This window comes from Melanerpes formicivorus, unplaced genomic scaffold (genome assembly GCF_026170545.1).
Source record: "Melanerpes formicivorus ecotype bairdi unplaced genomic scaffold, bMelFor1.0.p_v2 SCAF_7, whole genome shotgun sequence".
Classification (NCBI taxonomy): domain Eukaryota; kingdom Metazoa; phylum Chordata; class Aves; order Piciformes; family Picidae; genus Melanerpes; species Melanerpes formicivorus.
Genome location: NW_027142359.1, coordinates 12996692 through 13024690, shown reverse-complemented (window position 1 = coordinate 13024690; position 27999 = coordinate 12996692). Strand labels below are relative to the sequence as shown.

The 27999-nt window shown below is 35.2% G+C and overlaps 1 protein-coding gene across 4 annotated transcripts in view; it reads left to right on the top strand.

Moving 5' to 3' along the window:
* The window catches only part of ZZZ3 (zinc finger ZZ-type containing 3), a 56810-nt gene extending 29488 nt beyond the window's left edge, over positions 1-27322 (top strand). For 3 of the 4 annotated variants that reach the window (XM_068141074.1, XM_068141076.1, XM_068141075.1), the window contains exons 4-13: positions 11389-11527; positions 12741-12888; positions 12971-13089; positions 13386-13457; positions 13612-13713; positions 14599-14694; positions 19931-20083; positions 23363-23497; positions 26101-26201; positions 26546-27322. In XM_068141074.1, coding sequence (XP_067997175.1) covers positions 11389-11527; positions 12741-12888; positions 12971-13089; positions 13386-13457; positions 13612-13713; positions 14599-14694; positions 19931-20083; positions 23363-23497; positions 26101-26201; positions 26546-26690 — 1210 coding nt within the window. In that variant the 3' untranslated portion in view covers positions 26691-27322. The remainder of the gene's footprint in view (positions 1-11388; positions 11528-12740; positions 12889-12970; positions 13090-13385; positions 13458-13611; positions 13714-14598; positions 14695-19930; positions 20084-23362; positions 23498-26100; positions 26202-26545) is intronic. The other variant, XM_068141077.1, reaches the window with a different exon arrangement.
* Positions 27323-27999: the final 677 nt, after the last annotated feature.

Genomic DNA, 27999 nt, shown 5'->3' with positions numbered 1-27999 from the left:
AGAGCAATTTTATCCATGATGAAAGTTTCCATGGAGAAACTCAGCTTCAGATGATAAATTGGACTATAGTTTTTATTGCACAGTCTGTAATGCTGTTTTGACTGGAGTGGTTTGCTCTTTGGTAGGTGTTCTACATTTTGGTGTGAGTTCCAAAAAGCCAAATGCAGATGATCTTCGGTTTGGTTCATATAAATAGTTAAAGCACTACTAGAAGCTTCTGTGAAAGATCACAGCACAATTATTATGAATACAGGGCACAAGGCACAGATGTTTTATCCATCAGAACTTTGACTGTTTTTTTTTGTTATTAGACCTACATTATTTCTGTAAGGATAATTTATTATAATTTATTAATGTTTTCTTAATGTTTGTAAATCATAGAATCACACAGAATCACAGAATATTAGGGGTTGGAAGAGACCTTGAAAAATCATCTAGTCCAACCCCCACCAACGGAACAGGATCACCTAGAGTAAACTACACAGGAATGCTTCTGGGCTGGTTTTGAACGTGTCCAGAGAAGGAGACTCTGCAAACTCTCTGGGCAGGGGTGGGTGTCAAGGAGAAGGTGCTAGTCTGTTTTCTAGAGACTTTCAAGGCACATCTGGAAGATGCATTCCTGTGTGACCTGCACTAGGTGATCCTGTTTTGGCAGGGGACATGAGGTACCTTCCAATGATTCTGCATCTGTTTATAATAATAATGATATATTTTGTTCAATATTAGATATGAATAAATTATTTTATTCAGATAAAGTTGTGACATAGAGCATGACTGAGACAAAGTATGATTTCAAAATAACAGTCAAATATCTACAGACTCTGACAGCAGCCCAAATTGCTAGGACACATTTCCTGGTAGATAGAAGAGTGCTGTTTCCTAAATTATAAATGCTGAATATGGGCCATTGTCTTTCAGTAATTTTTTGATGGTTTAGTAGCTCTATGTAGGATGACTTTAGTAGTTAGTGCAAAGATACATTAGTAATGGGTCTTTTTGCATTTATTAGGAAAAGAATGATAACGCTCACATCAGCTTTTTAGATGTAGCCTCAATTTTTACTGCTTTCAAATTAAACATGTCTGGAATACAGAGTTTTTAAAAAATCAGAATCTGCAAGCGGATGTAAATACTGTAAAAATAACAGTATTCTGTTCTTGCCATTAAACACAGATAAAAGTTACTAAATTTCAGGAACATGCTTTAGTCTTGGCTTTTGAGTGTGCACAATTGCATTTAGTTGCTGTTTACATTGGCAGCCTGTTTGGGAGAGCTTGTTGGAGAGTTTTGAAGTTGCAGCTGGAACTTGGTAGTTTGTTACTAACATGCTACCTGAATGCTACTGAAGGAAACTTTAGCTGGATGGGATTTCTTTCCCTTTTAAAAATGCTAATATTATTGGAAAATGATGGGCAGTCTTTTGTTGTTGTTCAGATTTGCAAGAAAATAAATTAGTATTATGATGATTCTCCGTGGTAATAGGATTCTTCTAAAGAACTTAAGTCTGTATTTTGATACTTGAATGCAGTTCTTTAGCTGAAATGTTGATGTTCAAGAGTTAATCAAAAGCACTACAATACATCCTTTTTCAGATTTTAAAAATGCCTAAGTTCATTATAGGATACTCTTAATTTATACAGTTCTTGAATAGCGTCTTAATTGTAGCCTTCTTTAATCTGATTTGGTGCTTATTTTCTAAAACGTTACACTGAAAAAAAGGTTTTCAGCAGAAGTGTTTTCACTGATCAGTGACTTGCAAAGGATGCCAGGGTTCCTGTGCTGTCAGGTAAAGCCTATTCCTATTGCCTTTGGCATTTCTGCCTAAGCAGTGTATGCTGGTCTTCTGCTTATCAGAGCTTCAGATGGTACACAGCTTTGGTGTTCTGTCCATCAGTTTGTGATTAAACTTGGCTTTATGGATTAGTTTTTCTCTGATTTGTATTTCTGTTGTCCTCTAAGAGGAAAGTCAGAGAGACATTAGCATCCTGGCTAGTTTCAGGAGGCAGATTTCTCCTTTGTATGTTCCACAGCAGACATAAACGCTGTATTTCTCTGTGTTGTATAATCAATTTGTTAAGCCTGTAAGCTTAGACTAGTTCTTGTTGTATTACATAGCTTGATGACATACACATTAATGCAGCTGATTTTCACGCTCTGGCAAATTATTGCAACATGGAAAATGTGTATTGAAACATTCAACAACTGTTGATATGGGCTGATATAAGTAAAACCACCAGTTGTGTATTGTGGTATTTTTGTATGAATGTTACCATGTTTAGAAAACATTCATATATTGGTATTTCTGGGAAAGGTGGATGTTCTTATAGGAAAAAAAATCATTGCAGAAAGCAAATTATGGAATACTATTATTTAGAGAGAAGGCTGAAATGATGGATGTTCTACAACCGCATTAATAAAATTAGGTCTGTCCCGCAAAGACAGATCCAGGATCTGTAAACAGAAATTTTATCACAGCACAGATATTGGTGTACATAATAACAAACTGGTCTAGGGAGATGTATAATTGTAAAGTATTGTTATTGTTGATTTTTCTGTTACAATACACAGAAATTGAATTTTTTGTGTATTATGATTCATCTCAGAAAAATGTGATTTAGTGCATATTTGGGAAATTTGGGTTTATGTTCTAGCTCAGAAACCTTTGCAGTTTCTATTGAGATATTTTAATCAAAACTGAATTTGTCGATTTCAATATTTTTGCAGGGCTTAATATTATATGCTGTGCTTAGTATTTTGCATATATTATTCCTCAGGAGTTTCTCATATTTCTTTGCTGTATCTTGTTACAGTTTAATGCTTTCTTACAGTGCAGTGGCTTGATTGCATTTTCTATCTTATGCAATATTTTATCCTTAGTGCATTTTCCCCTTTGCCCAGTGTTTCATTTAGTGCCTTTTTTTTCCCCTTCTTCCTCTCTACTCTGTTTGGAGATCTGCAGCGTTTGGCAGGTAATAGGTTGCATGAGGGAGAACTTTTGTTCAACGCTTGCATCTTGAGTTCTAGATGAAAATGTAACTGAGGAATTGAGTTTTCATATGCATATAATGCATTTTACAGTGTATTTTTAGGATCCTCTAATGGTGGTTAGCTTTAAAGGAACCACTTAGGCCTGTAAGCTTGTTCATTTGAAATACAAGAATCCTGCGTGAGCCTACAAGTTTTCGGTTGCAAGAGTTAGGACCTTGTATTTCTTTGCGGAAGAGGTATTCAAATCTGTCTTGGATTTAATTCAATTTTTCCTAATATTTAAAATCATAACAATTGTACTGGCATTTAAACTGAAGGCAGTTAAAATTGAAATATTTTAGTATGTCTCTTGAAACCCAGTCTGATGATTTCTTACCTACTATGGATTGTATTGTTGCAGAGGCCTTGGAAAGACAGAGGACCATGTAGGATCATAAGATCATATTAAATATATAATTGACAATTCATAGTAATAATGTCTTTTGTTGCACTTTTAATATTATATGAATGTGGAAAAGAAAAGCATCATCTGTAGAATTTTGTGTGTTAGAGTTTTTGTGTTTTATTCAGTCATGAATGCTTCTGCCTAATGAATCAGATTGAAATAGTTCTCTATAAAGTTTACTTGACCTGTTCGAGTAGGATCTGGTGCACCTTGCCATAGTAGTTGTTTCAGAACTGTTCTAAGCAGAATCTTCCTAAAGTGTAACTCTAACATAATCCTGTAACAGTCTTTTTCACTATGGTGAACTTCCAATTTTACCTGCACTGTGTTTTTTCCTTAACTGGATGATAATTAGTATTAAAAATTCAACTACTTTTCATTAATGTATTTTAAGATAAAATCTCCATGTCTATCTTTGTACATACTGGGTAAGAGTAAAAACATTACATCAGTTTTCTAATTGATGTTTTCAGAAGTGTCTCAGGCTTAAAGTCAAATTTATCACACAATGCACAGATATATCAGGTAATCATTGTTCTGTAGTAATGTCATGTAGCTGTAAGCAGCTACTACTATTGAATAAATTAGCCTCCTATATTAATTTTAAGGACCTTTTTCTCATTTTCCTATGACACATACTGTTTTCATTTGAGGAGATTTGGTTTTATGTCGTTTCATCTTAAGGAATAAAGGGAATTGATATAAAGTAGATCAATTACATCTTATAGTAGTAGTTTTAATCCTTACTGGGGTCAAGATTTTCATGAGATGACTACTTTGTAAGCACGTAAACTCTGAGTACTTAACAGAATATCTCATGAATGTAGATGAATGGATGAAGTATGCACTTTTAGGGTTGAGGAATAATAGAAGTTAATTTTTACCTTTTTTTTTTTTCAAATGCATATAAACCATTCGGGTATATACTACAATGTGCTGTAATTCATCCTTTGTTCAACCCAAGAGTGGCTGAACTTTTGTGAGTTCAGTGACTATTTTCTTAAACTACTAATTGATGTAGAATAAACATACAAAAATTGTTACTGTTGTTCAGAGAGTAGTTTCTACTGTCTAGTAGATTGGTCTGTGTTCTTAGTGTAGAACAAAAACTTGTATCAGCTTTAAGGAAAAATCTCCTTTCCTGTACAAGTTCAATGCTACAACTAGTTCATCTACAAAATATCAATGTAACAGAAATCAATTAGAAACTTCCAGTATCAATTTCTGGTCAACTGCTGTTTAGTATGGCAGATAATTGTGTTATTAAAATGTGCTAATTTAACAGCCATACAACTACATTTATTAATTAAATGCTCATTGTATTTCACACCAACTGAAAATAGTAGTATTTTTATATTTTCCTGGTAGCATTATTATTTGATCATGTTTTATTTTCTAGCTACAGATACTTACCAATGGAAAAGTTACAAGTAACACAAAATTATTGTGGAGATAAAGATTAAGGCTTAGTTAAGAGCATTTTTGTAATAATAGAATCATGTTCAATAATTGCATAAACAATTCAATAAATGCTAAATAATAGAGTTCTTAATTTGCAAGAGACAATGCCTTGGGCATGTGCTGCATCTGTTTTAACAGGCTTACCCTTGGAGCACGTCAAGTACATTTGTCAAACTTTTTTTTCTTTCTCAGTACTTCGTTACCTTGCTGTCGCCCACAGCACAATCCTAGTGAACACCACCATCAAACAAGCATAGCAATCCTCATGTGAATAATGCAAAGGGCAAAGATGGATTTATTTTGGATTTGTGTTCCTAGAATTCTCTTCTCTTCTGATTTGCCTGATACTTGCTTTTCTGTTTCTGCCTACATTCTCACCTCCAAGAGTTGTCTTTTGCAGCATCCTGGCCTGGGAAAGAGAGCTTGAGCTTTCTAGTGTGGAGCTGCTTCCCTGATGGCTGGCTTTGTGGTGTGTTAATGTTTTAATACTGGAAAAGGTGGAAACTTATTTTCGGTTTTCATTTAGAAATGCTTACCATTTCTAAGGATTCTCACTAGTAAATTAATGTAACTTGCATATTAAGTATTAGTGAATAATAAAAATGGGTTTGAGGTGTATATAGGAAATACCAGTTGGATCAAATGCTATAGGAAATTCATGGTCCTGATTTAAAAAAAAGAAAAAACAAAAGAGATTGAAAAAACAAGAAAGGTTGAGGTAGTTCACCCAGCACAACTCTGTGGAGTTTGCTCTGCCTGTGTCTTTGGTTGTGCACACAAGGAATACTTAAGCAGAAGTGTTAACATTGTTCTTATGCCACTTGAAACAGTGAAAATGCATCTGGTGGGACAAGGAATAAATTATATTATAATTGCCTACTGGGTAGGGATGTACAGGTATTTCAGTAAAATACTAATAAGCATAGTTATGCTACCAAGAAAATAAGAACATAATGACTAGCATATGCTGTGAGAATGCGGGTATCTCTGCTTTCCTGTTTTATCTAATGTAGCTTGAAAGAACTCCACTACCAGTCTTAATTCTGGTCATATAGAAGTTTTGACAGTGTCTTCATCATGAAATACAAACCTGTCTGGCAGTATTTTAGAAAGGAGATTGACGAACATTATGCATTAAAGCATGCTTTAGTCTCAGCTGTAAGTTCTAATCAAGATAGATGTTTCCTTGGTGTTGGCAAGTACTTACGTGCTATTTTGAGAGGAGGAAAGATCCTACCTTTTGGTGTCCTTTAAATTTTGTTCTTGGTAGGACTAGCCAGCTGATACGTAACTTTTCAGTATTGCCCATCTTTTACTTTGCTCAGCGAGTTGTTTTGTGTAACAGCCTTTGAAAATCTGATGCTTCTGAAGCCAAGGACCAACAGTGTTTGTCCTTGATTTATTATCATAGGGAGAACTAATAAAAATATACCTTTTACTAATTGTCTTCCTTATTTCTAACTTTTCTTCCCCTTCTGTAGCCAAAAAAAGAAATAAAAAGAATAAAAAAGAATAATTACAATTTGCTGTTAGAACATGCAGATCCTCATGATTGCAGATCACAATCTTGACATCCAAGTTATGGCCTTCAGATATTACTCAACAATATAGTGAAGGAATATGTTAATTGACATCTACTACAACAATGTAGACCTGAATAGGTGGGCAATTCTTCCTTGGGTTTTAGTGAAAACCTGCATAAGCTAATGCAGAGTGAGTTGAAGGTGTTCAGTAATCAGTGCTGTCAACTTTCTCCATTTTTTTCCTTCAGAGGATTTCTGTACAGTTGGGTCAGGTTTGTGGTAATACACATTGCTCCTATTTTCTCTCTGGAAGAAAGCCCCTTACGAATGGTTGTTTTCCACAGCATCTGTTTAGAGAAGAATATCAATGTGGAGATACTGGAGGAGTCTGTCTGGTCTTTTCTCTCAGTGCAGGAACTGGGACTGTTCTTAGAGATGATGAGGAAACAGAAGGAGTTGTGGATATGCTGTCCAGTCTTTATGCTCCTTGTGAGGAAAAGCATGTTGCTGCCATTTCCTCATGTCAGTCTAAGCCTTGAAAATAAAGGAATGACAGGGACCTAGATTGTTCCTACTAAATGTCACTGTTCTGCAGGAAAACACTTTAGAAAGTGCTGTTAAAGAAAGATCAAAAGGCTGTATTAAAATGTGTTAGCTGCAGGAGGACCAATGGAGGATGTTTTAACCTTTCATTTTGACAAGACTGAAACAAGTTACATATTTTGCTACTAAAGATTTTGAAAACTTTCTGAAAATGGGGATAAAGGTGCTTTCATACAGCTAATATTAACTGCCTCTGAGTGTGGTGGACAGGTCTTGACAAAAATGAAGCCTGTAGAAATGTATGAGTGGGTGTTCTGTTTCTGGGACAGAGTTAAGGATTTAACAAGATTTAATAAAGGGACATCACAAGTTCATAGCTATTTAGATGTTTGAAGTGCAAAGTCAAGTTGCACTGCAAGTTGTGAAAGTTGGAAGGAAGGTGAAAATAGAGTGGAAAATGGCTTTTGCATCTAGGTAGAAGGCTGCAGTAGGGTTTCCTCTTTTGATTTAGGGTTTGTTGTGGTGGTGGTGGGTGTTTCTTTTAAAGTGCCCTTTTTAAAAAAGTAGCCTGATGCTGTCATTCAGAAATAGTCTGTTACTTAATGTATACTTTTTTTTCTTTTTAATGTGTGAAATGGAGATGTAGTTTAATTATTTAGTTATCCTGGAACTCTTCTAAAAAGTCTGAAGTACAAATAATTAAATATGGATAGAGAAAGTACAGTAAATTACAGTACATGTAAAAAGATTATGCTAGAGTTGAAAAAGGTTTCATAATGAGTTGCAGAACAGACCATAAGTAGATTACCTTGGTCATAACATCTAAGCATTAGCTAAGTAAAAACCTATCATATGCTGCTTTCTCCAGGCAAGAGGGCTTTTATAAGTCCTGACAGGAGTTGATATATGCTCTTATTGATTATGTCCTTAAACTCTTTTCTGTTTCTGACGGGAGATCAAAGAAGGACTGCTCTTCATCAGTGTCTTTGGCTTCCTCATTGTTGTCATGTGCATTCTACAAGTCTAGCACTGAATCTCATCACTCTTTCCTAGTGCAGTAACAGATTTTTAAAAATAATTTGTGAAAAAACTCTACAGTGTCAAAATTACTGAATCATGACACCAGTAAAGATTTCAGGCCAAGATTGAAAGCTGGGAGCATTGATATTTCTGAACTGAAACCAGCAAAAACAAACAACCAAAAACCCCAAAGCCCAAACAAGCAAAAATCCCAAACAAAACACACACTTCTTTGAACTGAGAGGATTGTGTTTGATCTGTCTTGAAGATTTCTCCAGGAAGCCAATGTCTTGGGTTAACTTGGAAATGCTAAATGCAATATATGTTTCGCTTTTCCTGCAGTAATTTGCAGTCTTAGACTGTAATATGTTTAATATCCAATACTTCCTTTGCTTAGCATCTTGTAAGGTTGGGTTTGGTTGTTTGGGGTTTTTATTTGCTTGGTTGGTTGGTTTTGGTTTTGGTTTTGTTTTTTTTCTGGATTGCTGTTAGTAGATCAAAATCCAGAGTGATGAACATGATAAAATGACTTTGCTATGGGAGAGCAGGTTTTAATCTGTACTTTGCTGGAGTGCCAGCAGATGGCAATAAAACAAAGACTTGCTTAAATCATGATTGCTGATAAGTACCAATTTTGTGTTGCAGCACTTGGACATACAAAGTACGCATTGACTTTAAAATATTTTAGCCATGTTTTATTATGAGAAGTGTATACTTTGCTTAAAACAAGTCCTATCTGCATAAGAATCAATATGTATAATATAAAATTTAATTTACAGTGCATGTTTTTATCTTCTAGTCTCCAAATTTGATGTTACCATGGTTTTTAACATGTTGTGAACTATAGTTCTGAAGAACTATACAAGTGCAGTTAGTCTTGGTAGTGGAAAGTGATGACTACCAGCTGTATGGCATTTTATCAGTCAAGAGGATGTCAGTTCTTTTTAATTAGGTATCAAAGTATACGTCTTTGCAAGGTACTAAACAAATGCTGTAAGTCAAATATAGCTGGCAAAGTAACTTTTTTCAAATCATTATTTCAGGTAATTTTTGTGACCCATCCAGACAATTTCAGGGGGCTCTCTGTGCTGATTTTATTATACAAATTAGAAATAATTTCTGCTACAGTTTCTCCTTGTTGATGTGTCACCTTTGTCATCTGCTAGCTTTATAAAACTTTTATGTATTGTTATCTTTAAAAAAATTACTGAACAGAGTTCCATTAGTGAACTAGCAATGATAAGTATTTAAGTAAGAGAAAATATTCTTATTGTGATAACAGTGCAAGGGTTTTACATCTGTATATGCTTCAGGCTAAAAGCAAGTAAAAAATATTTAGCTGTGTGTCTGTAAGATTGTCTGAACACTATCTGTCAAAGTTGCAAAGTATATACAAGTAAATATGAGAATACTCACTGCATCATTACTTAAGAGGTGATTATCTAAGGTTGAAAAAGATAAGGACTGCATTTCAGACTGGCAAGGAGCTTCTATGTATTTACATTTGAGGGGAGAGTAAAAGTAATACTGCTATTTTGAGGCATAGTTTAAAAAAGTGAGTACATGCATTGTAAATATGTTGGAATAGTAGATAAGGAGAGTCAAAAAAAACTGTTTGAGATAGCTCTTGCTGATTTCAAATTTGTGTGTAAGTTTACTTTGCATAAAGACACTTTAGGATGAGAATTCTTTTTTGTGATCAGTGGCAGAAAAGTTTTCTCACATGTTCTTAAACGTTTGAGCATTAAGACTTTGCAGGGGGCTTGTTTTTAGAGGAGGCTTGGCATTTTTGTGGTGTTTGGTGAATGTTGCCAACAGCAACTTTTCTGTCTGTTGTGTTCAAGCTTTGCCAGAGACAAGAGAGGAAGCTGCAGCTTCATCAGTATTAAATCAAGGTTCATGGAAATAAGTAGACTAATAACTAATAGCTTATGGATTGACTTCCAGAAATATGGCCCTAATACATGAAAATTATTTTATGGAGCAATTCAAAAGAGTGGAGTAATTATCACTGCAGGAGAAAAACTGAATCAGCAAGAATCCCTGCTGCTCAGTATCAGTGTTTAAGAAGTTACTTATTTTTTAAATATTAGCCTGTAAAAAATCCATGTCAATCTAAATTTTTCAGCTTGGAAATACTGAGACTGTTTCTGTACTAAACTGAATTATTCAAGTCTTCATCTGGTAGACTCTTGGCAGTTGACATGATTGAATAAATTGCAAGAGTGTTTCAATACTGGAATTTTGGAAGCATAGTATTACATTCTGTAGAATGCAGAGAAAAACACTTTGGATTTTGTATCTTCTAACAACTTGGTAATTAGAACTGAGAAATGCGTAACCTTAGTCAGTGTAGGGGATATGACTGAGTGTGAGTTTACTCAGATTATGCATTTATAGTTGTATGAGTTTGCTTTGTTTGGGCAGAAGATACAAGATAATTACTCATAGATCTTTGTGTTAGGTTTGTCTTTGATTTAGAAATGAGGGAATAGAAAGAAAGGTTACTGAAATGCGGTAGTAGATCTTACCTAACTTTGATATGCACTGAATTGCATTTTATGCTGAACCTAAATGCAGTTTTAATATTAAATGTCAGAAAAACACATTATTGAAAATAGTTAAGTTGATGCATAATTTGCAACAATAGAGGCCATGGATAACTACATGACAAAATTGCAGTTGGACAAGGGGTAATGGTTTTAAACTAAAAAAGGCACATCATTGACTCTCAAATATATCTGTTAAATAGTCAGAATTGTGTGTGAATCTGTGATGGCATATTTTCATTAATTTTCACACAAATTCCATATTAGAGGAGTCTGGTTTATATGTATTAATTTTGCAAAATTTTTATTTATTGGCTCACTGTTAGTTTTCATAAATTATTCTCATATCCTGCTCTAAGATAAGGCATCTGAAATGTTTAGATACAGTTTCTAAGCCATTCATGCCCACCTCATGAGTGGTTGAACAGAATGTCAAAATTGTATAGTAGAGTCATTTGTGCTGGGGGGTATATGGGATCTGCTTTTGAAGAAGAAGAGAAGAGAAATTAGGTGTTTTGTTTGTTTTTGTTTAACTTGGTAAACAAAAACCTGTAGCTCACAGCTGTTGAGCTGTGAATAGATTGTCCCTGCTATCATATTATTTTAGCTAGTATAGAAATTGCATTTAAAGAAAATCACTGAGGATTTAAATTTTGGGGGGATTTAGTGGGTTTATATAAATTATTCTACTTAAAATACATTTGATTTAACTTTTTTATCTAATTCAGTAAAAATGTCTATGAAGTGTCTCAAAAAAGATATGAAACCTGGTAAATACTAGTAGAGAATCATGGCTAGTATTTAGGTAGAGTGGGTGTCACCTTTAAAGACAAATTTAGTGAGATATTTTTCTTTGTAGTTATCAGAGACTGTTACAGACGATTGCTGTACTTGAGGCTCAACGTACTCAAGCAGTTCAAGACCTTGAAAGTTTAGGCAGACACCAGAGAGAAGCACTGAAAGATCCTATTGGATTTGTGGAAAGACTCCAGAAGAAGGTATTGCAATGGGCTTTACTTAAGTCTTACATGATTCATTTTTTTAATAACTAGTAATTTATCCTCTATAGAAATCAAGGAATTCTATATGTACTTGTGTAAACACGGAGTTTAAAATCCTTTATCTGCTGAGTGAAAGTGGCCCTTTGTTTACTTATTAAATCTGTAAGACATAGGTCTTCAATGATTTTATCAAATACACCTTTTTTCCTCTTTATTGGTATCTATAAATGTAATCTTTAAATTCCTAATTGTAATTTAATTATTTTAAGACAACCTAAAAGTGACTGGAAGTCATTCATAGTAAGGCATCAAATCAAGAATTCAAAACCTTCCCTCATTTGAGAAAATAAATGTTTTGCTATGAGTGAATTTGTTAGTGTACTTTTTAAACAGGGGGAAATGTAGTTCATAGCCTAAACCAAAAATGCCTGTTAGAAAACTTATCTGAGTTCTGGATAACAAAGTGGAATGTTGTCTGATGGAGGGCTGACCTTCAGTCTGGTAGCAACATGTTGTGTTTCAATGAAGAATGAAGTAGGTATTTTATGGTGCTTTTTGACTAGTTTTGTAGAGCCTAGGTTTAAAGAGAGGCCTGATATAAGTCCCATTAGTTTTGGTAGTTGTCTTTCCATTAGAGTTAATCATGAGTTAATGTGCATGATGTTGCAATTGATAATCATTTTATGGGAAAATACTACTGGTAGCTGAAAGTATCTGCTGTATTTTTGTTTCCAAGCCAAAGGAATAGTACTCTTAAGGTTGACTTCTAAATAAAACGGTGAGCTTTGCTACGGTTGTGTTCTAGGCAGAAGACAGCAAAATCAGTGTAAAATACTTTTTGGGAGGGAAAAAATTTAGATTTATCAGATTACAACACTGAAACAAAATAAAGAAGGCAGTAACAGGATTTTGAAGTCAGAAACACCTGATTTCAAGTGTGAAACGTGCTACACAAGTTTTAAGCTCAATAAGCCATCACTGACCATGCTGCTGCATATTTTATATGCATCATTGTGTATTATTCTTGAATATGTGTTCTCCTTAAAAAGACTGTGTTGCATGGCACTTTAAACATTCTGCTTTTGAATACTGCTGTTAGCTAAGAGGCAGTATCAAGTTTTCATAACTCCTCAGGAGTTGTAAATTTTTGTTGGAATGTACAGAAATTGTGTTAAATACTGCTTTTCACTTTCGTTCTTGTTTTTTTCAGGTTGATATGGGTCTTCCGTATCCTCAGAGGGTTGTTCAGCTCCCTGAGATAGCCTGGGACCAATACACCACTAGTCTTGGAAACTTTGAGAGAGAATTCAAAAACCGAAAACGTAACAGTAGGAGAGTGAAGCTGATTTTTGACAAAGGTAAATGGGAAGTGGACAAATGTGACAAAAAATAAATGATTGCTCTGGAGGTTTAATGATTCCTTGTTTGTATTGATTACAGTAGGTACACCTGCAAGACCAAAAAGTCCTTTGGATCCCAAGAAGGATGGAGAGTCTATTTCATACTCTGTCTTGCCTTTAAGTGATGGTCCAGAAGGTTCTACGAACAGTCGCCCACAGGTAGTTGCTACAAAAGGGAAGATACAATTTTAAAAAATAGTAATTTTTAATTTTTTTTTTTTTATGTGGGTATGTGGATAAGCTTAATTGTTTCTTTAAATGCTGATGCTGGTAATGACATGTCATTCATGTGCTCAATCTGAAACCTTAGTTTTGGGTTAAGCAAATTTTATTTAAATTGTTCATGCATTTATTTGGTTCTGTTTTAACTTAGGTAGGAAATGGGTTAAAATGGAGTTATCCTAACTGTACTTCTTCTAAACACATACTCCTTTTTATATGCTGTTTTTGAGCAGATGATAAGAGGGCGACTTTGTGATGAGACCAAACCTGAAACTTTTAACCAGCTGTGGACTGTAGAGGAACAGGTAATGAAGCTGTGGTAACACACATGAGAATAAAAGTAAATTCTGTAATAGTATTTAAAGCACTTAGAATTTCAGAGTCACATGTAGGTAGATACTGATAACTCATACCTCTGCTGGAAAGGATGTATTTTTTTTTTTTCCCCTGTTGATTTAGAAAAAACTTGAGCAATTGCTTTTGAAGTACCCACCAGAGGAAGTTGAGTCCCGACGGTGGCAGAAGATAGCTGATGAGCTAGGAAACAGAACAGCAAAGCAGGTAACAATTAAAACATGGAGTTTTAAGCTTTTTAGGAAGCACTGATAAGTGATTGTGTCCACATTTCTTTTCAATACTTCATTAATCTGTTTCTAATTTGAGGATTTTAAATATTTTTTAAAGGTGTATTTTCTATCATATTCATAATGCAAGCAATTAAATTAATTTTGTTAGGAGGAAATTTTGACTTCTCAGCCATTGTTTGAGTGCTTCTGCTGTGGTAGTAGTAATGTCAGTCACTGCATCCTAGCAGTTGCTACAAATTCACAAACAGAAGAGTTAGTTCTGTGCAGGATCCACAAAAGGACACGGATGTATTTCTGCATCTATCTTTTTAGGACTTTTTCCCCTAAAATAACATAATTTCTCACCTTTGACCAGAAGTGAAAAATGCTGATGTTCTGAGTTACGGTATTTTGATTTCTTCTATTTCAGTTGTGTGTGGAAGTATGCTTCAATATTTCAGTATATAAGGTTACCTAAAAAAAGTAAAATCTGTGCTTACTTATTTCATAAATGAAACATACAAATACTTGCTGTGTGCTAATACTGCTTAATTTACCTGTCGTTGTTATGAAAGATTAAGTTTAGCTTCAGCATGTAAGAAACTGCTAAAATTCTTTCCTTTCTCTTAACAGTTTTTGCTCGATTTCCTGTGTACTTCTTTACAATAGATTTTTTTCCTCTGAAAGCCTTTGGTGTCTAAAATTATTACAAATGCAGCATTGTGCTATAGGTTATGCTTAGAGTAGTTGTCACAGAGTAGAAAAATGAGGATTTCTTGTTCTTACGTTCTGAACCAATTTAGCAATGCTGGCAAAATTTTGAAGCCAAGGCCCGTTACGTTTAATTTAACATTTTATTGTGGCATGGTTTTTTTCCTAGGTTGCCAGCAGAGTGCAAAAATATTTTATTAAGTTAACTAAAGCCGGTATTCCAGTTCCAGGAAGAACTCCAAACTTATATTTATATTCCAAAAAGGTAAGACAGAAGTTCTGTATTTCTGTTTGCATTTACATGGAAAATCATAAATATTTTCAACAGTGCTTTCTTACTAAACAGTTCCACTGTGCATCTCTTTCTTTCTTAATAATCTTTTTCTTGTCATTAGCACTATAGAGTAAGATGGTGTTATTCTAGTTTCACATCAACTTTTATTGATTGCATCTCTATCAGGATAATCTCTGGGACATGAAGTGTCAGAAAAGAGGATGTAGCAGTCACATTGCAGGCTGAACAAACAGGGTTCAATTATTGGTCTTGGGATACTTTCTCATTTAGAAGTTTACCATAGTTGATCTAGAACAGGATAATGAGAACCCTGTTATTTATTATAATACAAGGATAAGGAGCTCTAGAATTCATACTGCACAAGCATCTTCTAACTTACAAAATCATAGAAAATTATGTATAACTAAGCACAAAACTGTCACAAGCAAAGGCTTAAGACTGAAATGTCATGTTTTATTTTGATTTGTGGCATACATGACTGTTGAAATAGAGTGGTCAGATAAATGACCATTAAAATACAATGCTTTCTCTGATCTTGAAATGAATGAGAAAAGAATATGGTCCTTAGAAATCGTAATTTGCAAAAGAAAAAAAATTATGCTTCTCTAAAGACTAATCAAATACTTTGATTTAAAAAATGTGGTACTCCTAGGTACTAGTGAGGACCCTAGACATTTGAAGAGGGCAATCTCAGGTTTTGTGGGGGTTTTGTTTGTTGTGTTTGATTTTTTTTGTTGTGTTTTGTTCTTACCACTGTGTTTACAGAAGTTCTTTAAAACGTGTTACAGTGGCTTTTTGTAGCATAACAATATTTTTGCATCCAGGTGTCCATGATGTTTGCTGATTAAGAACAGACTAAGCCTCACATTAATTCTCCAAAAAAGCAAATTTGCAATTAGTCCCTTGAAAGGCTGGGAACAAAAGTTACTGCCAGAGGGGCCTGATAGGAAGATCTACCACAGCTCATCTGTAATGATTTAAAATGTTACACCCCCCCCCGATCTGTCTCCTAGTATTCTATGAAGTAACTGCAAACAATAAATGCTTATATCAGAGACCTTCCAGTTCACCATCCATCATGGTAATGCCATTTATTTCCACCAGGATTTTAATCTGCTATTCTGCTCTATAAAACAGAGGCAAGGAAGGTGCAGACATGATTCTGGCACTTTATATACTGGAAAAGCACTTTCTGGCAGAAGAACAAAAAAAAAACCAAACGGTTGGAAAGGTTATTGCTTTAAATATTGTGGTGAGATTCATCTGTCGGAACTCTAAATTACACAGTTAACCATACTATAGGGCTAATTTCAAAAGGGGTTGAAAATTTAGTTCTGAAACTTACAATTCTTTGAGTTCTTTATGTCACCATACCATTTTAAATTACTTTATTGAGATGTCTTTTCTTCTTTCCTCTTACTTTTGTTTGGAAAGATTGTTACTGCAGAATGTGTGCAATGCTGCCAGGCAGCAGATCACTGTATTTGATAAATAGTGGAAATACTTAATCAGTACATGTGTAATATATTAGTCACATATTTGACTAATTCAAACAGCAATCCAAAAGTTCTTTAACCCCATTGCCCTGCATACAAATACAGTATGAATAAGAGTGAAACATATTTATTTATGTAAAATTCTTAACATTTTCATACTACAACGATAATGCTACCATCTTGCAGATTTTTCTTAAGCTTTTATTTAGAACAAATCTAATACTTAATGTCTCTTTTCACAGTATGATTCATATCCTTATTAACAAGTCATGAGAGTAGGGTCATTGTGCCCTGATTTGTATTAAAGCAGCATTTTAATTTTATGTTCGTATCCTACATAAGAAACACAGCAGATGAAAAAAATCAAACAAATAGCATATGTGAAGGGATTGAGCTCTCAGTCTGCTAATAGAGCTGTCTACTTAGAGCATCAATTGACAGCGCTGCACCAGACTGCAGTTACTGCCAGGTCTCTGTTGGAGATAACATAACATTGCAGAAAGGAAATGCAAAGGATATTGGAAAGCTGGGTCACGCTTATGCTGTGCTCATCCCTACTTTGATACTGAGTGTGCACATAACACTGTCAAGTGCAGTATCATTAGGTTTTATTGCCTGTAATTAAAGTATGAAAAACGGGTGCTAATACTTAAAGCACATATCTGTGGAAGAATAAAAAATGTAAATATATTTAATGCAAGTAATTGTGTCAGAGGGATGCTTCAGAAGATGGTACTTGCATTGCTTCGTGGGCATTGCTCCAGATGCTTGTTGTTCAAATGGCTACTGGGGAGGTGAGAAGACTATTCAGTTCTTGGCTATCTTACTGATATTACTGTATATTTCTCTTCATATGACATAGTGTCTCTTCTCAAAAGTGACACAGAAAATTAAACAGGATGCATCAGTTTATTTTCCTGAATAAACATTATCTACTACTGGTGAAAATAAAACTGAATTTAGAGATTTAGAACTCCAAAATGCAATTCTTCAATGGCTTATCATTTTCAGTTTAATGCTTATATAATGTCATTAGTGCACCTGCTTTTAAGCTTAATCCGGAAGATATATTTCCCACAGGAAAAATTATTTTTAAAACTGTCTGCTTTTAAGTAGCATTTTAGTTCCTTCTTCACCAGAAGTAGAATCTTGTTAAAAAGATAATTGAAATCCTCAGTTAAATTCCTAAGTCATAACTGTGCTACTATTTAAGTGTAGACACAGTTTTCCTTTCTTGATTTTCAGACCTAGTACTGAATACAAATCTGTTTTCTATGAGCAGAAAATTTAAATCACTGCCAGATCAAGCTGAAGTACTGTCTAACCTTATAAATGGAAGTAACTGGGGGAGGTTTCAAATCTTAAGGGGAAAAATCCTAGAAAAACACAGGAAGTCAGTGATCACAAGGCAGAAGGTGTAAAAATTCAACATAATGGGTAGTACATTAATCTTAGAACAAAATGTTTTTATTTTGCACACTGTAGTTCTGCAGATCTGAGATACCAGCTTCCAGTCGTTACTACAGACTTTATCACTTCCCTTGAGTGAATGGAGCTAGCCTCAATTCCTTGTTATACTTGTGTGTGCACAGCTGCATTCCATCTAAAATAATCTGTGTGATCTTTGCCTTTACTTTTTAAAGTGCAACTGTATTTTAAAACTGTGCACCACTGTAAAGTAATGCTAGATCCTTTTGAGGTTGAATTCCTCTGTAGAGATAAATAGTTGTATTATAGTATTGTGGGTTTGTAACTGATACAGAATCATAGAATGGTTTGGGTTGGAAAGAATGTTAAAGGTTGTCTAGTTCCAGCCCCTTCTGCCTTGGGCAGGCATACCTTCACCTGGCTAAACGCCCCATCCAACCTGCCCTTGAGCACTTCCAGGGAGGGAGAATTCACAACTTCTCTGGGCAGCCTGTTTCAGTGTTTCACTACCTACATGGCAAAGAATTTCTTCCTAATATTTAATCTAAATCTGCCTTCTTTCAGTTTAAAAGTGTTACCCCTTGCCCTATCACTACACTCCTTGATAGAGTCCCCTGCTCATCTTTCCTATAGCCTGTCAGGCTGCAATAAGGTCTCCCTGGATCCTTCTCTTCTCTAGGCTAAACAACCGTGGGTCTCTCAACGTGCCCTCATAGGGGAGCTTTCCAGCCTTCTGATCGTCTTCACTGTCCTACTCAGGACCCTCCCTGCCAAGCTCCATGTCTTTCTTGTGCTGAGAACTCCAGAGCTGGATGCAGTACTTGGGTGAACTGCCACCTGAGTGAAGTAGAGGGGGAGAATCACCTTCCTCTGCTGGCCACTTCTTTTGACAAGCCCGGGATATAATTGGCCTGGTCTGCAAGTGCACATTGCTGGCTTATGTCCATCTTTTCATCTAGCAGTACCCATATGTTCTTCTCTGCAGGGCTACCCTCAATTGCATCATCCTCCAACCTGTACTGATACTGGGGATTGCCTTGACCAAGATGCAGGACCTTGAGCTTGGTCTTGTTGATCCTTACAAGGTTCACAGAGGCCCACTTCTCAAGCTTATACAGGTCCCTCTGGATGCCACCCCTTCCCTCCAGCGTTTTGACTGCAACATGCAGCTTGGTGCTGTCAGTAAACTTGCTAAGGGTTCACTCAGACCTACTTTCCATGACACAGACTAAGATGTGTAGGAATCTTTGGCATGTCTTACACAGAACAGAAGTATTGATGGTTGCAAATATTCCTCATGCTTTATGTATATGACTGAAGCTAGTCAGTGCAAGGCAATTCTTTCTTTTGATTATTAAAGAAATCACTTTTCATACTTCTGGATTTTGATTCACACTGTTTCATTTAAATTGAGGAATGACATTTAAGATGTCAAAGTGCTAGTCTTGAAAGTAGGTAAGTAGAAAGTTGACTCCGTTTCATTCACCCTTTTTATTTTTTTTAGTATATATATCTATGTAATATTCTTCCATGGGGAATAAGTAATAGAGGCTGAGTGCCTTTAAGTAATCTATTTTAAAACTGCCATGCATTCTACACCTTCAGACACCATTACAGTTGAAAGGTTTTGGATACACATTAACACAGTAATTTATCTTATCTAACACTTTTTAGATTCCTTTTTCAGTCAGTAGCAATGAGAAAAAAGCACACCTTCAGAAAGCAATTCTTTCTAACTACTATAATCGCTTTTTATGGTGAAGTGCCTTTTCTCTCCCTGGACTGGGAAAGAATTCTGGACAATTAGCCTAGACAGATTTTCTAAGGCAGAAGATAAAGGAAGAAGTTGATGATAAGTGCCAAGCATGAACTGGTCTCTTGGATTTTGGACCTGTACAAAACTACTTCCTTGCTTAGTCTCACACCATTCATGACTCTTGGAAATCTATGCACTTTGGTTCTCAGTTTTCAAAACTGTGACAGCATTACTTCCTGGTTTTCTACTGTTACCAGTCTCATCTGTTTAGACTGTTGGGTTTATATGGTGAGGACTCTTTCTTACTGCATTTCTATGAAAGAAGTGTTGCACTGTTCATCTGATTTCACTTGCTATGGGGAAGAAAAATTAAGACTCTGATACAGAATTCCAGTAAAAATAATTGGAAATATGATATAGACTATTCACTGCAAAAGAGCAAATTTCTGGCCAGATTTTATTGATGAGGATTACTTAAATAATAGCCAAGGAATGTTTTTAAAAATATATCATTTTTTCACTGTAGTCATCAAGTAGACGGCAGCATCCTTTAAATAAACATCTTTTCAAACCTTCAACTTTCATGACATCTCATGAACCTCCAGTTTATATGGATGAAGATGATGACAGATCCAGTTTTCACAGCCATATGGATACTGCAGCAGAAGAGGAAGTATCGGTATGTTATCTAAATTCATCAGAGAATGTCTTGTTTGCTGCCATTTTAACCTTGTTTAATGAATAATATGAGGATTAAGCATCTTTGCCATAAAATAAATAAGTATTAAATTGTGGTAAGATTCATGAGCGATTTCGAATTAAAAACACATCATTAATATAAAGACCTCCAACTGCAGAAAATTTAGGCCATATGAGAAAGGGAAAATGTAAAAGAAGTAATAAGTAGTTTTGTCCTGAAATAGATCTAAAAAAGTTTTAGTTGTATATTTTCAAAAAGTGATCTGACATGAGTTTGAAAATCATATAAACTACATAGTTGTGGTTCTGGTTAAAGATGTGTTGTAGAAAAGTTGTATAGAACTCTGGTAACATTTGAATGTGGTGTCGTTTTGCTTCAGAGCATGAAGTAACAGACTGAATTGTCAATCAACAAGCAAATGTATGTGCTTTCAGACGCAAATCCTATTGGGCATCCTAACCCAATGTATTATTGCATGCAGCATTCCACTTTCCTAATATAGCACATGCAATAAAACTACAAGAATTTAGACAGATGTCTGTCTCATTTCTATACAGAGTCATAGAATCATAGAGGGCCTATATCCTACCACCAAGATGCTGGGCAGGTTTCACAGCTGGTGTGAATCACTGTGTCTTTACTGCCTTAGCCTGAAAAACCTGATTGTTAAACTTCTGTTTTGTTTGGGGGTGTTTTGTTACTGATTTTTTGTTGTTGTTGGGATTTGTGAGCCTGTTGAAAAGCTTGTTGCATTAAAGAAGCATGTAGGCCACCCATTCATTTTCTTTATAAACTTTTCTACATGCTCTACACAATCTTCTTTAAATGTTTAATTGGTCATCTCTTACTCAGTCTTAAATCCCATCTTCACTCATGCTTTGTATTCTCTCAGTGACAGTCTTTTGGTTTGTCTACAGACATTCCTCATAACTTTGCATGTTCCAATAAGAACCTGAAAAGACCTGAAAAGAAAAATGCATATTAGAAGAGATTCAGATTATAATTATTGGACATTGGGACTGATTTTGAGCAAACTTTCTTTTCTTCTGTATTGGTTTTAAATACATATATTCTAAATTAGAAATATTTTCCTAAAATACATTGGTAAATACATTGGTTTTGCCATGGTTTCCTATGGGCACCATAAATCAACTGGGATTTATTATAATTTGGGTAAAAGTTGCTGGTTTACATTTTTGCAATGATAATGGTGGATTTGTGCTCTCTCCCCTCTTTTTTTTTTGGAAAAAAACTCAAAACAATTAGCTTAATCTTTTCTTTCTTCACTAGTGCAGCATTTCCAGAGGGATATATTTCTGCTTGCAGTAATGTAGAAAGACACAGGTGAGCTCTGTTACCAAAGAGATCCCCATTATCAATGCAAAACAGAAGCAATTTGAAAGTAAAAAGACATCATTAACTGTATTCAAAATGAACGTACAGGATTCTGTTCTAATGTTAAAAGTCAGGTCTCAGTGACGGTCACTGTGGCAGAGAAAAATACTTTGCATCAGCATAATGGAGATGAGATCCAGTGTAGCAAGAAAATTGAAAGAAAGGTTTTCTTTGACTTCTTTACGATGGAAGTATCAGGTGCTGTTCCCTTGTGAAAACAAAAGATTTTGTCTGGATATTACCAGTCAGTTAGACTGGCATAAACATTCCTGAAAAATTGTGTTAGTGTAAAAGAGTTTATTCCCAAGTAAAGACCTTCTATTCCCAACACAATGAATTTACTTTTCAGTTACAATTACTTCATTTTGTCAGCAGTCTAATTTTCCTAAAGTACAGCTACTTACTATGCCAGAATGAAGTGAATGAACATTTGTAGTCTAGTCCTTTATATAGGTTCACAATTACAGTTAAATAATTGGTAAGACCTTTAGAAATGGAACACTAAAGAGCAAGCCTCTTTCCCTCACTTCCTCTAATAAGCTCACTAAGCAGTAGAGATTCTTTAATCTTCACTGATTTGTAAAAACAAATTAAAATAATGTAGGTTACATTCAAAGAATTTTGATTACCATCTTCTGGTTGTTTTCCATAACTGAACATTCCTATCAGTATGGGATCTGAGAACTGCTCTACATCAATAAAGACATGTCATCTTTGAAAACAGCTGATACCTATCAAGTATAGCTTCTACAATTAAATAACATTCTTGAAACAGGCCACTGAACTGGAACAAGAACTTCTGTCTTAGAACATATTAGGTCCTCAGCCTTTGTTGAACACAACTGGATGAGAAAAAAGCAGATGTGGTGTGTTGTGGTGTGTTTTTTTAAAAGAGAGAACCATTTGTTGTAAATCTATGGCAAAGTATGCACCAACCTGTATGGAGACAAACTATTCCATAATTTAGGAAAAAACCTCCCATCGATTTTCTTAAGCTATTGAGACAGCATGAAGTAAAGGGCTGAAGGAGTTGGATAGTTCCAAATCTTCTACTCTTCAGTCATGGAATGATGGGTTTCATTACTTTTTATTCTTATGGATAAAGGTAAGAAGTTTAGATTGACTGTCTTCAAATGAAAAACATGTGTGATGCATTAATGCATGTAAAAATACATATAATGGAAGCCTTGCTACTGTTTTGATTTATGGATCCTTTAAAAATCCAAGTTTGTGCAAAAATTTCTAACACTGTAAAAAGTTTTTTGGTGTCACTTGTTTGTATTATGTTCACAGCTTTGGAAGTACTTCAGAGCAGTAATTGTAGCTATCCTTCGAATATAGTATTCTGTACCATCCACAGAGTAGTAAAGAGACAGATCAAGTAACTTGATAAAACTGAAGTAAAAATTGCCATTGTTAAGTATATCTGTTGCCAAGGATTTAAAATTAAAATAAGCTAGCTTTGTCTTAAAGAAAAGCCATCTTGGCCACAGCATGTGACAAGCAAATTATATGCTAATTGCAGCTAGGTATCCAAGATCATAGAAAAACCTCTAGGCATTAAAGCTGGGCACTGCTCTCTCCTTTTTACTAGAGTTGAGCTCTTAACAGGAAGAAACTTTTTGTTGGAAAATAAAGGGTTTGTTTTAATGCAAATAATATAGTATAAACAATACAAAAATAAAATGCAGGTTAGCTGTATGTGCTTTTAAAAATAGTTTCTCATTATATTTCTTAGCTAGAAAACACTGCCAGCATTTTCTGAAAGATCATTAATCATACATAGTGATTTACGGAATATGTACCTTACTAGTTATATTCCTAAAATAAAGAATGTTTCTCTTCTTTCTTAACCATGAACAGGATGAAGAGAGTATTCCAATAACATATCGAGAGCTACCTGAATACAAAGAGCTGTTAGAGTTTAAAAAATTGAAGAAACAAAAACTCCAGCAGATGCATGCAGAAAGTGGGTTTGTGCAGCATGTGGGATTCAAGGTGAGTTTAAGAGATGTTCTTCTGTTACTCAGTGGACTGTAGAAGTTTTCCAAGTTTTCCAGGGCTTGAATTTCTTACAAAAGGTATTGTGTAATATACCAAGTTTGGGTTTCCTTACTTCAGTTCCAAACAGTGTCAACTTTCCCTCATTTTCCAAAGAAAATAACAAGAATAAAACCAATCCTGTAGCTCAGGTTTCACTGAATACTGATACTGTATGAAAGTTAATAAGCATACAGACTTTTCCTCACACATAGGATGAGAAAACCTAGCTCCAGAGCCTTGTTAAATCATTCTAGATTTCCATTTGACATTACTATCTCTTTTGACAGTGATTCAGGCATAATAATTGTCAGATTATTAATTTGGAGTAATTTTACCTCTACCTGACGCCAAATAAGGGATAAAGATTTTTGAATGAGAACAGTTATAGATCAATTTTATTTTTTGTTTTGTAGTAACTTCCCAACCCTATCAAGTAATAACTTGTAGAAGCTGAAGCAAAACCACAAAACAATTGTTACATGAAACTAAGAAGACAGACATTAAGTTAAACCCATGTGTTCTCCAGCTACCAGCCATTAATAGTGATACCAAAGAAAGGACATTCTCTAAATTAGGTTTTCTGGTTTACAGGGAATTTTCTGTGTAACTGGTTACTATGTTGGAACAGTTTCTTCCCCTTGTTTAGTGTTAAGCAGCTAGGTTTATTTCCTAACCTGATTTACATAGGACTGCAAAGTTTAAAGTTCAGTTCAGAATGACTGGGAAATTAAGACAGCCTCATCAATTGACAGTGGCTGACTGTTATCATTGCTGTCAGACAACCACAGTGCTTTTTCTTTTTGCCATTATTTTTTTAAAGTGTGGTGAGTTTGGGTGTTGTTGGTGTGTTTTGGGTTTTTTGTGGGTGGGTTGGTTGGTTGGTTGGGTTTTGGTGGGATTTTTTTTTTCAAGTCAGCATTTTCTCCCACCCCAAAAATAAAAACTTTGATCAGGCAGACCAGACTTTCTAGGTAAGAAACTAGTTGGGTTTTCTACATAAAATCACTCTGAAAAGTAAGACAGAATTATGCAATGTCAGGCATTCAAAGTTTCTTTGCAGTCTGTATTTGATCTTATTATTCATTATAGTAAGCTATGAAATGACATGATTAGATACTATTTTTCCCTCAGGAGTGCTGCCTTGCTCAGTGCATGCACTGGACAGAGCTCACCTAATAAGCATCCATTTTTGGTTCTACATGGCTTTCAGCCTCATTTACTACACATTATTCAAACTCTTCTTTGAATCTTTGAATATCAAATTACTTAATCCCTTATGGGCTTTTAATGATTTTCACTGCTATAATATTAGAGCAATTTGCAAATACTTCTCTTTTTTTTTTTTCCCCACCTGAGGAAATGAAAGTCCTGGGAAGCTGGAGCACAGAAATGAAGGTCAAGGGTTTCCACTATCTTAGTTCTCAAATTAAGATAACTGGAACCAATTTCTCTTTTTTCTTTGGTTTTTTTTGGTGTGTGTGATTTAGCATTATTCTGAATTTTATGTTTTCAGAGAGCGGTTATGAGTATGCTTAGTCCCTCCTCATTATAGTCCTCAAACTCTGAAAGCCATCTGTGCAATGAAGTGATACAGCTGTGGCAAAGCTGTTCATAAGGTGTAAAGTGTTTGAAACACTGAATGGATTAGTTGTGGCCAGGAGTGAGCTGCTTTGTGAGTGGTTTTCACTGTAAGAGAATTTCAGGTTCTGAAGAAGGATAAGCACAGGCTTGTTTCTCATATTTGTTTTCCTGCCTCTGAAATACTCTTGGCATTTTTGAAAGCTTCCCTGGCTGTGAAGTCCCATTTTCCACATTCCCTATATTTTTTTGCATTTCTGCCCTTCTTCTCTACCATTGTGAATTTTTCATCCAGTCTTGGCATTTCAGTTGTGCTTTGTTTCCTCCTCTTCATGCCATACTCTTCTCAGCTGCTGTTGTGTTGTCCCTGATTCTTCTCAGGAGATTAGTTCTTGTCTTCTTTCTCAGCTTTAGTTTTAGACTTCTACTCCCTTCCTGAAAATGCTGTCCCACTTTCTACCCAGCCACCTGGCTTTTAGTTCCAGCCCCACTTACATAATGTATTGTTACATTTCCTGAATTTGAAAGTGCATTATCAGTCTGAAATCTGCAGCCCATCAACAGGCTCCCAGAAATCCCTACTGGTCAAGTCTTACTGCTTTCATCTGCTATGGAAAGTGCATGTATATTTAGGTATTTCATATAGTTGGTTTTAAGCTACAGCCATGAGAGGATAAGCAGTGACTGTAGGCAGGACTGGGTCTGCTTTTGTTGAGCAGGAGGATAATGTCAACATGGAGCATTTAGGGAAGTGGAAAGAGAAAAGAAAGATTGATCAGTCCTCAGGAGGGCCTGTCTTAGAGTACAAGGACTTCATTATCCATGAATACATTATGGTCTGTGTTGAGACAAATTCAGTTGTGTGGGCTATCAGTGACCAACCTCACAGGTGTATTTCCATAGGGTGTTCTACTGTGTACTGTTGGTAATGGAAGTGGCTGCAGCTGCTCTTTTTTCAATGCTCTTCCTTCTGCTTCCAGTGTGATAACTGTGGAACTGAACCTATCCAGGGTGTTCGGTGGCACTGCCAAGACTGCCCTCAAGAAATGTCCTTGGATTTCTGTGACTCTTGTTCTGACTGGTGAGCAGCACATGCTTCTAATTATTTGTCACTAGATTCGATCTCTCTATGTGGCTTAATTGCTGTATATGTTTGCCTCAGAATAGGGGACACATTCTGTGTTGGGTCAAGTGGAAAATACCTGAGCATATATTTGTGGGAGATATATTCTGTAAGCGTATTTTGAATGCCTATAATGTGTTTTGGGTTTTTTTGATAGTGGACAAATACATTTGGTACTGTTAAATAGTGATAGTTAATTGATATCAAATTTGGTAGGTAGGAATGTTGATATGATTGCTGTTTGTGAAAGATAAGGAAAAATATTTGACTTTTAAACTGTTATCTTTTTCTTTCCCTTGCAGTCTGCATGAAACAGAGATTCATAAGGAAGATCATCAGTTAGAACCTATTTACAGAGCAGAGACATTTTTAGACAGAGACTACTGCATGTCCCAGGGCACCAGTTACAATTATCTTGACCCAAACTACTTTCCAGCAAATAGATGACATGGGAAGCAGATCTACCATCTTGGGCTTACTATCTTCTTTGAAAAATAACAATGGCACCATTGTTAATTCTGTGCACATTTTGGAAAGACTCTGCTTTCCCTGAAATGTCACTCAGAGCATGACAGCTTCCTGGGTGTACTTGTCAAACTACAGCTTTGAGCTGTCATGGTTCTAGATCACTGAACAGCAGCTGAACATTCCTAGTGTGCAGAAGGTTTCACTGGGAGACTTTTCTTTCACCACATTAGTCATTTTTAGGTGGTGAGTCTAAACACAAAAGAAAAACATACAAAAGGGTGAGCCAGAAATGAGAGCACACATTAAAGATAGAGTAAATTCCAAAGGCTTTGAAGAACTTGGTGAAAATGAGATCCAGAGGAGATGAAGTATTTATATAAAAAACAGTTTAGTAGCTTGCAGTTTTGTTGTGAAATAGTTTTCAGCACAGTAACTGACTTCTTTAGGCAAGGTTTTAACCAATGACAGTGTTTGCTTCTAGGATGTACTCTAAAAACTGCTCACTGTCTCAGTGATGGTTGGTTACAGGCCTTTATTAAATTGGAGCTGCTTAATCACATCAACTTTCAATTTTTATTTTTATTTCTAATTTTTTTTTTAATTTTTTTTTTTTTAAACCACAATGAACTATTATTTACCAACAGTGAAGCACTACAGGGGGCAACTGTGGCATTGCTTCCTTAACCAGCTCATGGTGTGTGAATGTTATAAAATTGTCACTCAGATATATTTTTTAAATGTAATGTTATATAAAATGATCGTGTGATGTGTACAAAATATGGTGAAAAGTGCCAGTGGTAGTAACTGTGTAAAGTCTCTAATACTCAACATTAACTCCTTTAAAATAAAATACACAGCCTTCTGCCTCTGTATTTGGAGTTGTTCGTGCAACTCATCAAAGAAAACTGCCTAATATAAATCATATATATGGTAATAATTTTTCCTCTTTTGTAGTCTGCACAAGATCCATGAAAGATTGTATTTTTATTACTATTTAAACAGTGATTAAATTTAGCCTGAGCAGTGAGCAAGGGTTCACATGCATTCTTTTATACTGCTGGATTTTGTTGTGCATCATTTAAAACATTTTGTATGTTCTTCTTATCTGTGTATACAGTATGTTCTTAAATAATGTTCAATTGTCAGGAGAACTGTGAGAAATAAACTATGTGGATACAGTCTGTTTATATATAGAATGCTTGCTGTGACTTCCTTTCTGTGTAGTTCTGACTTTTTAATCAAGCTGGAAAACATTAAAAGGACATTTTAATACTCACTATGCAGACCT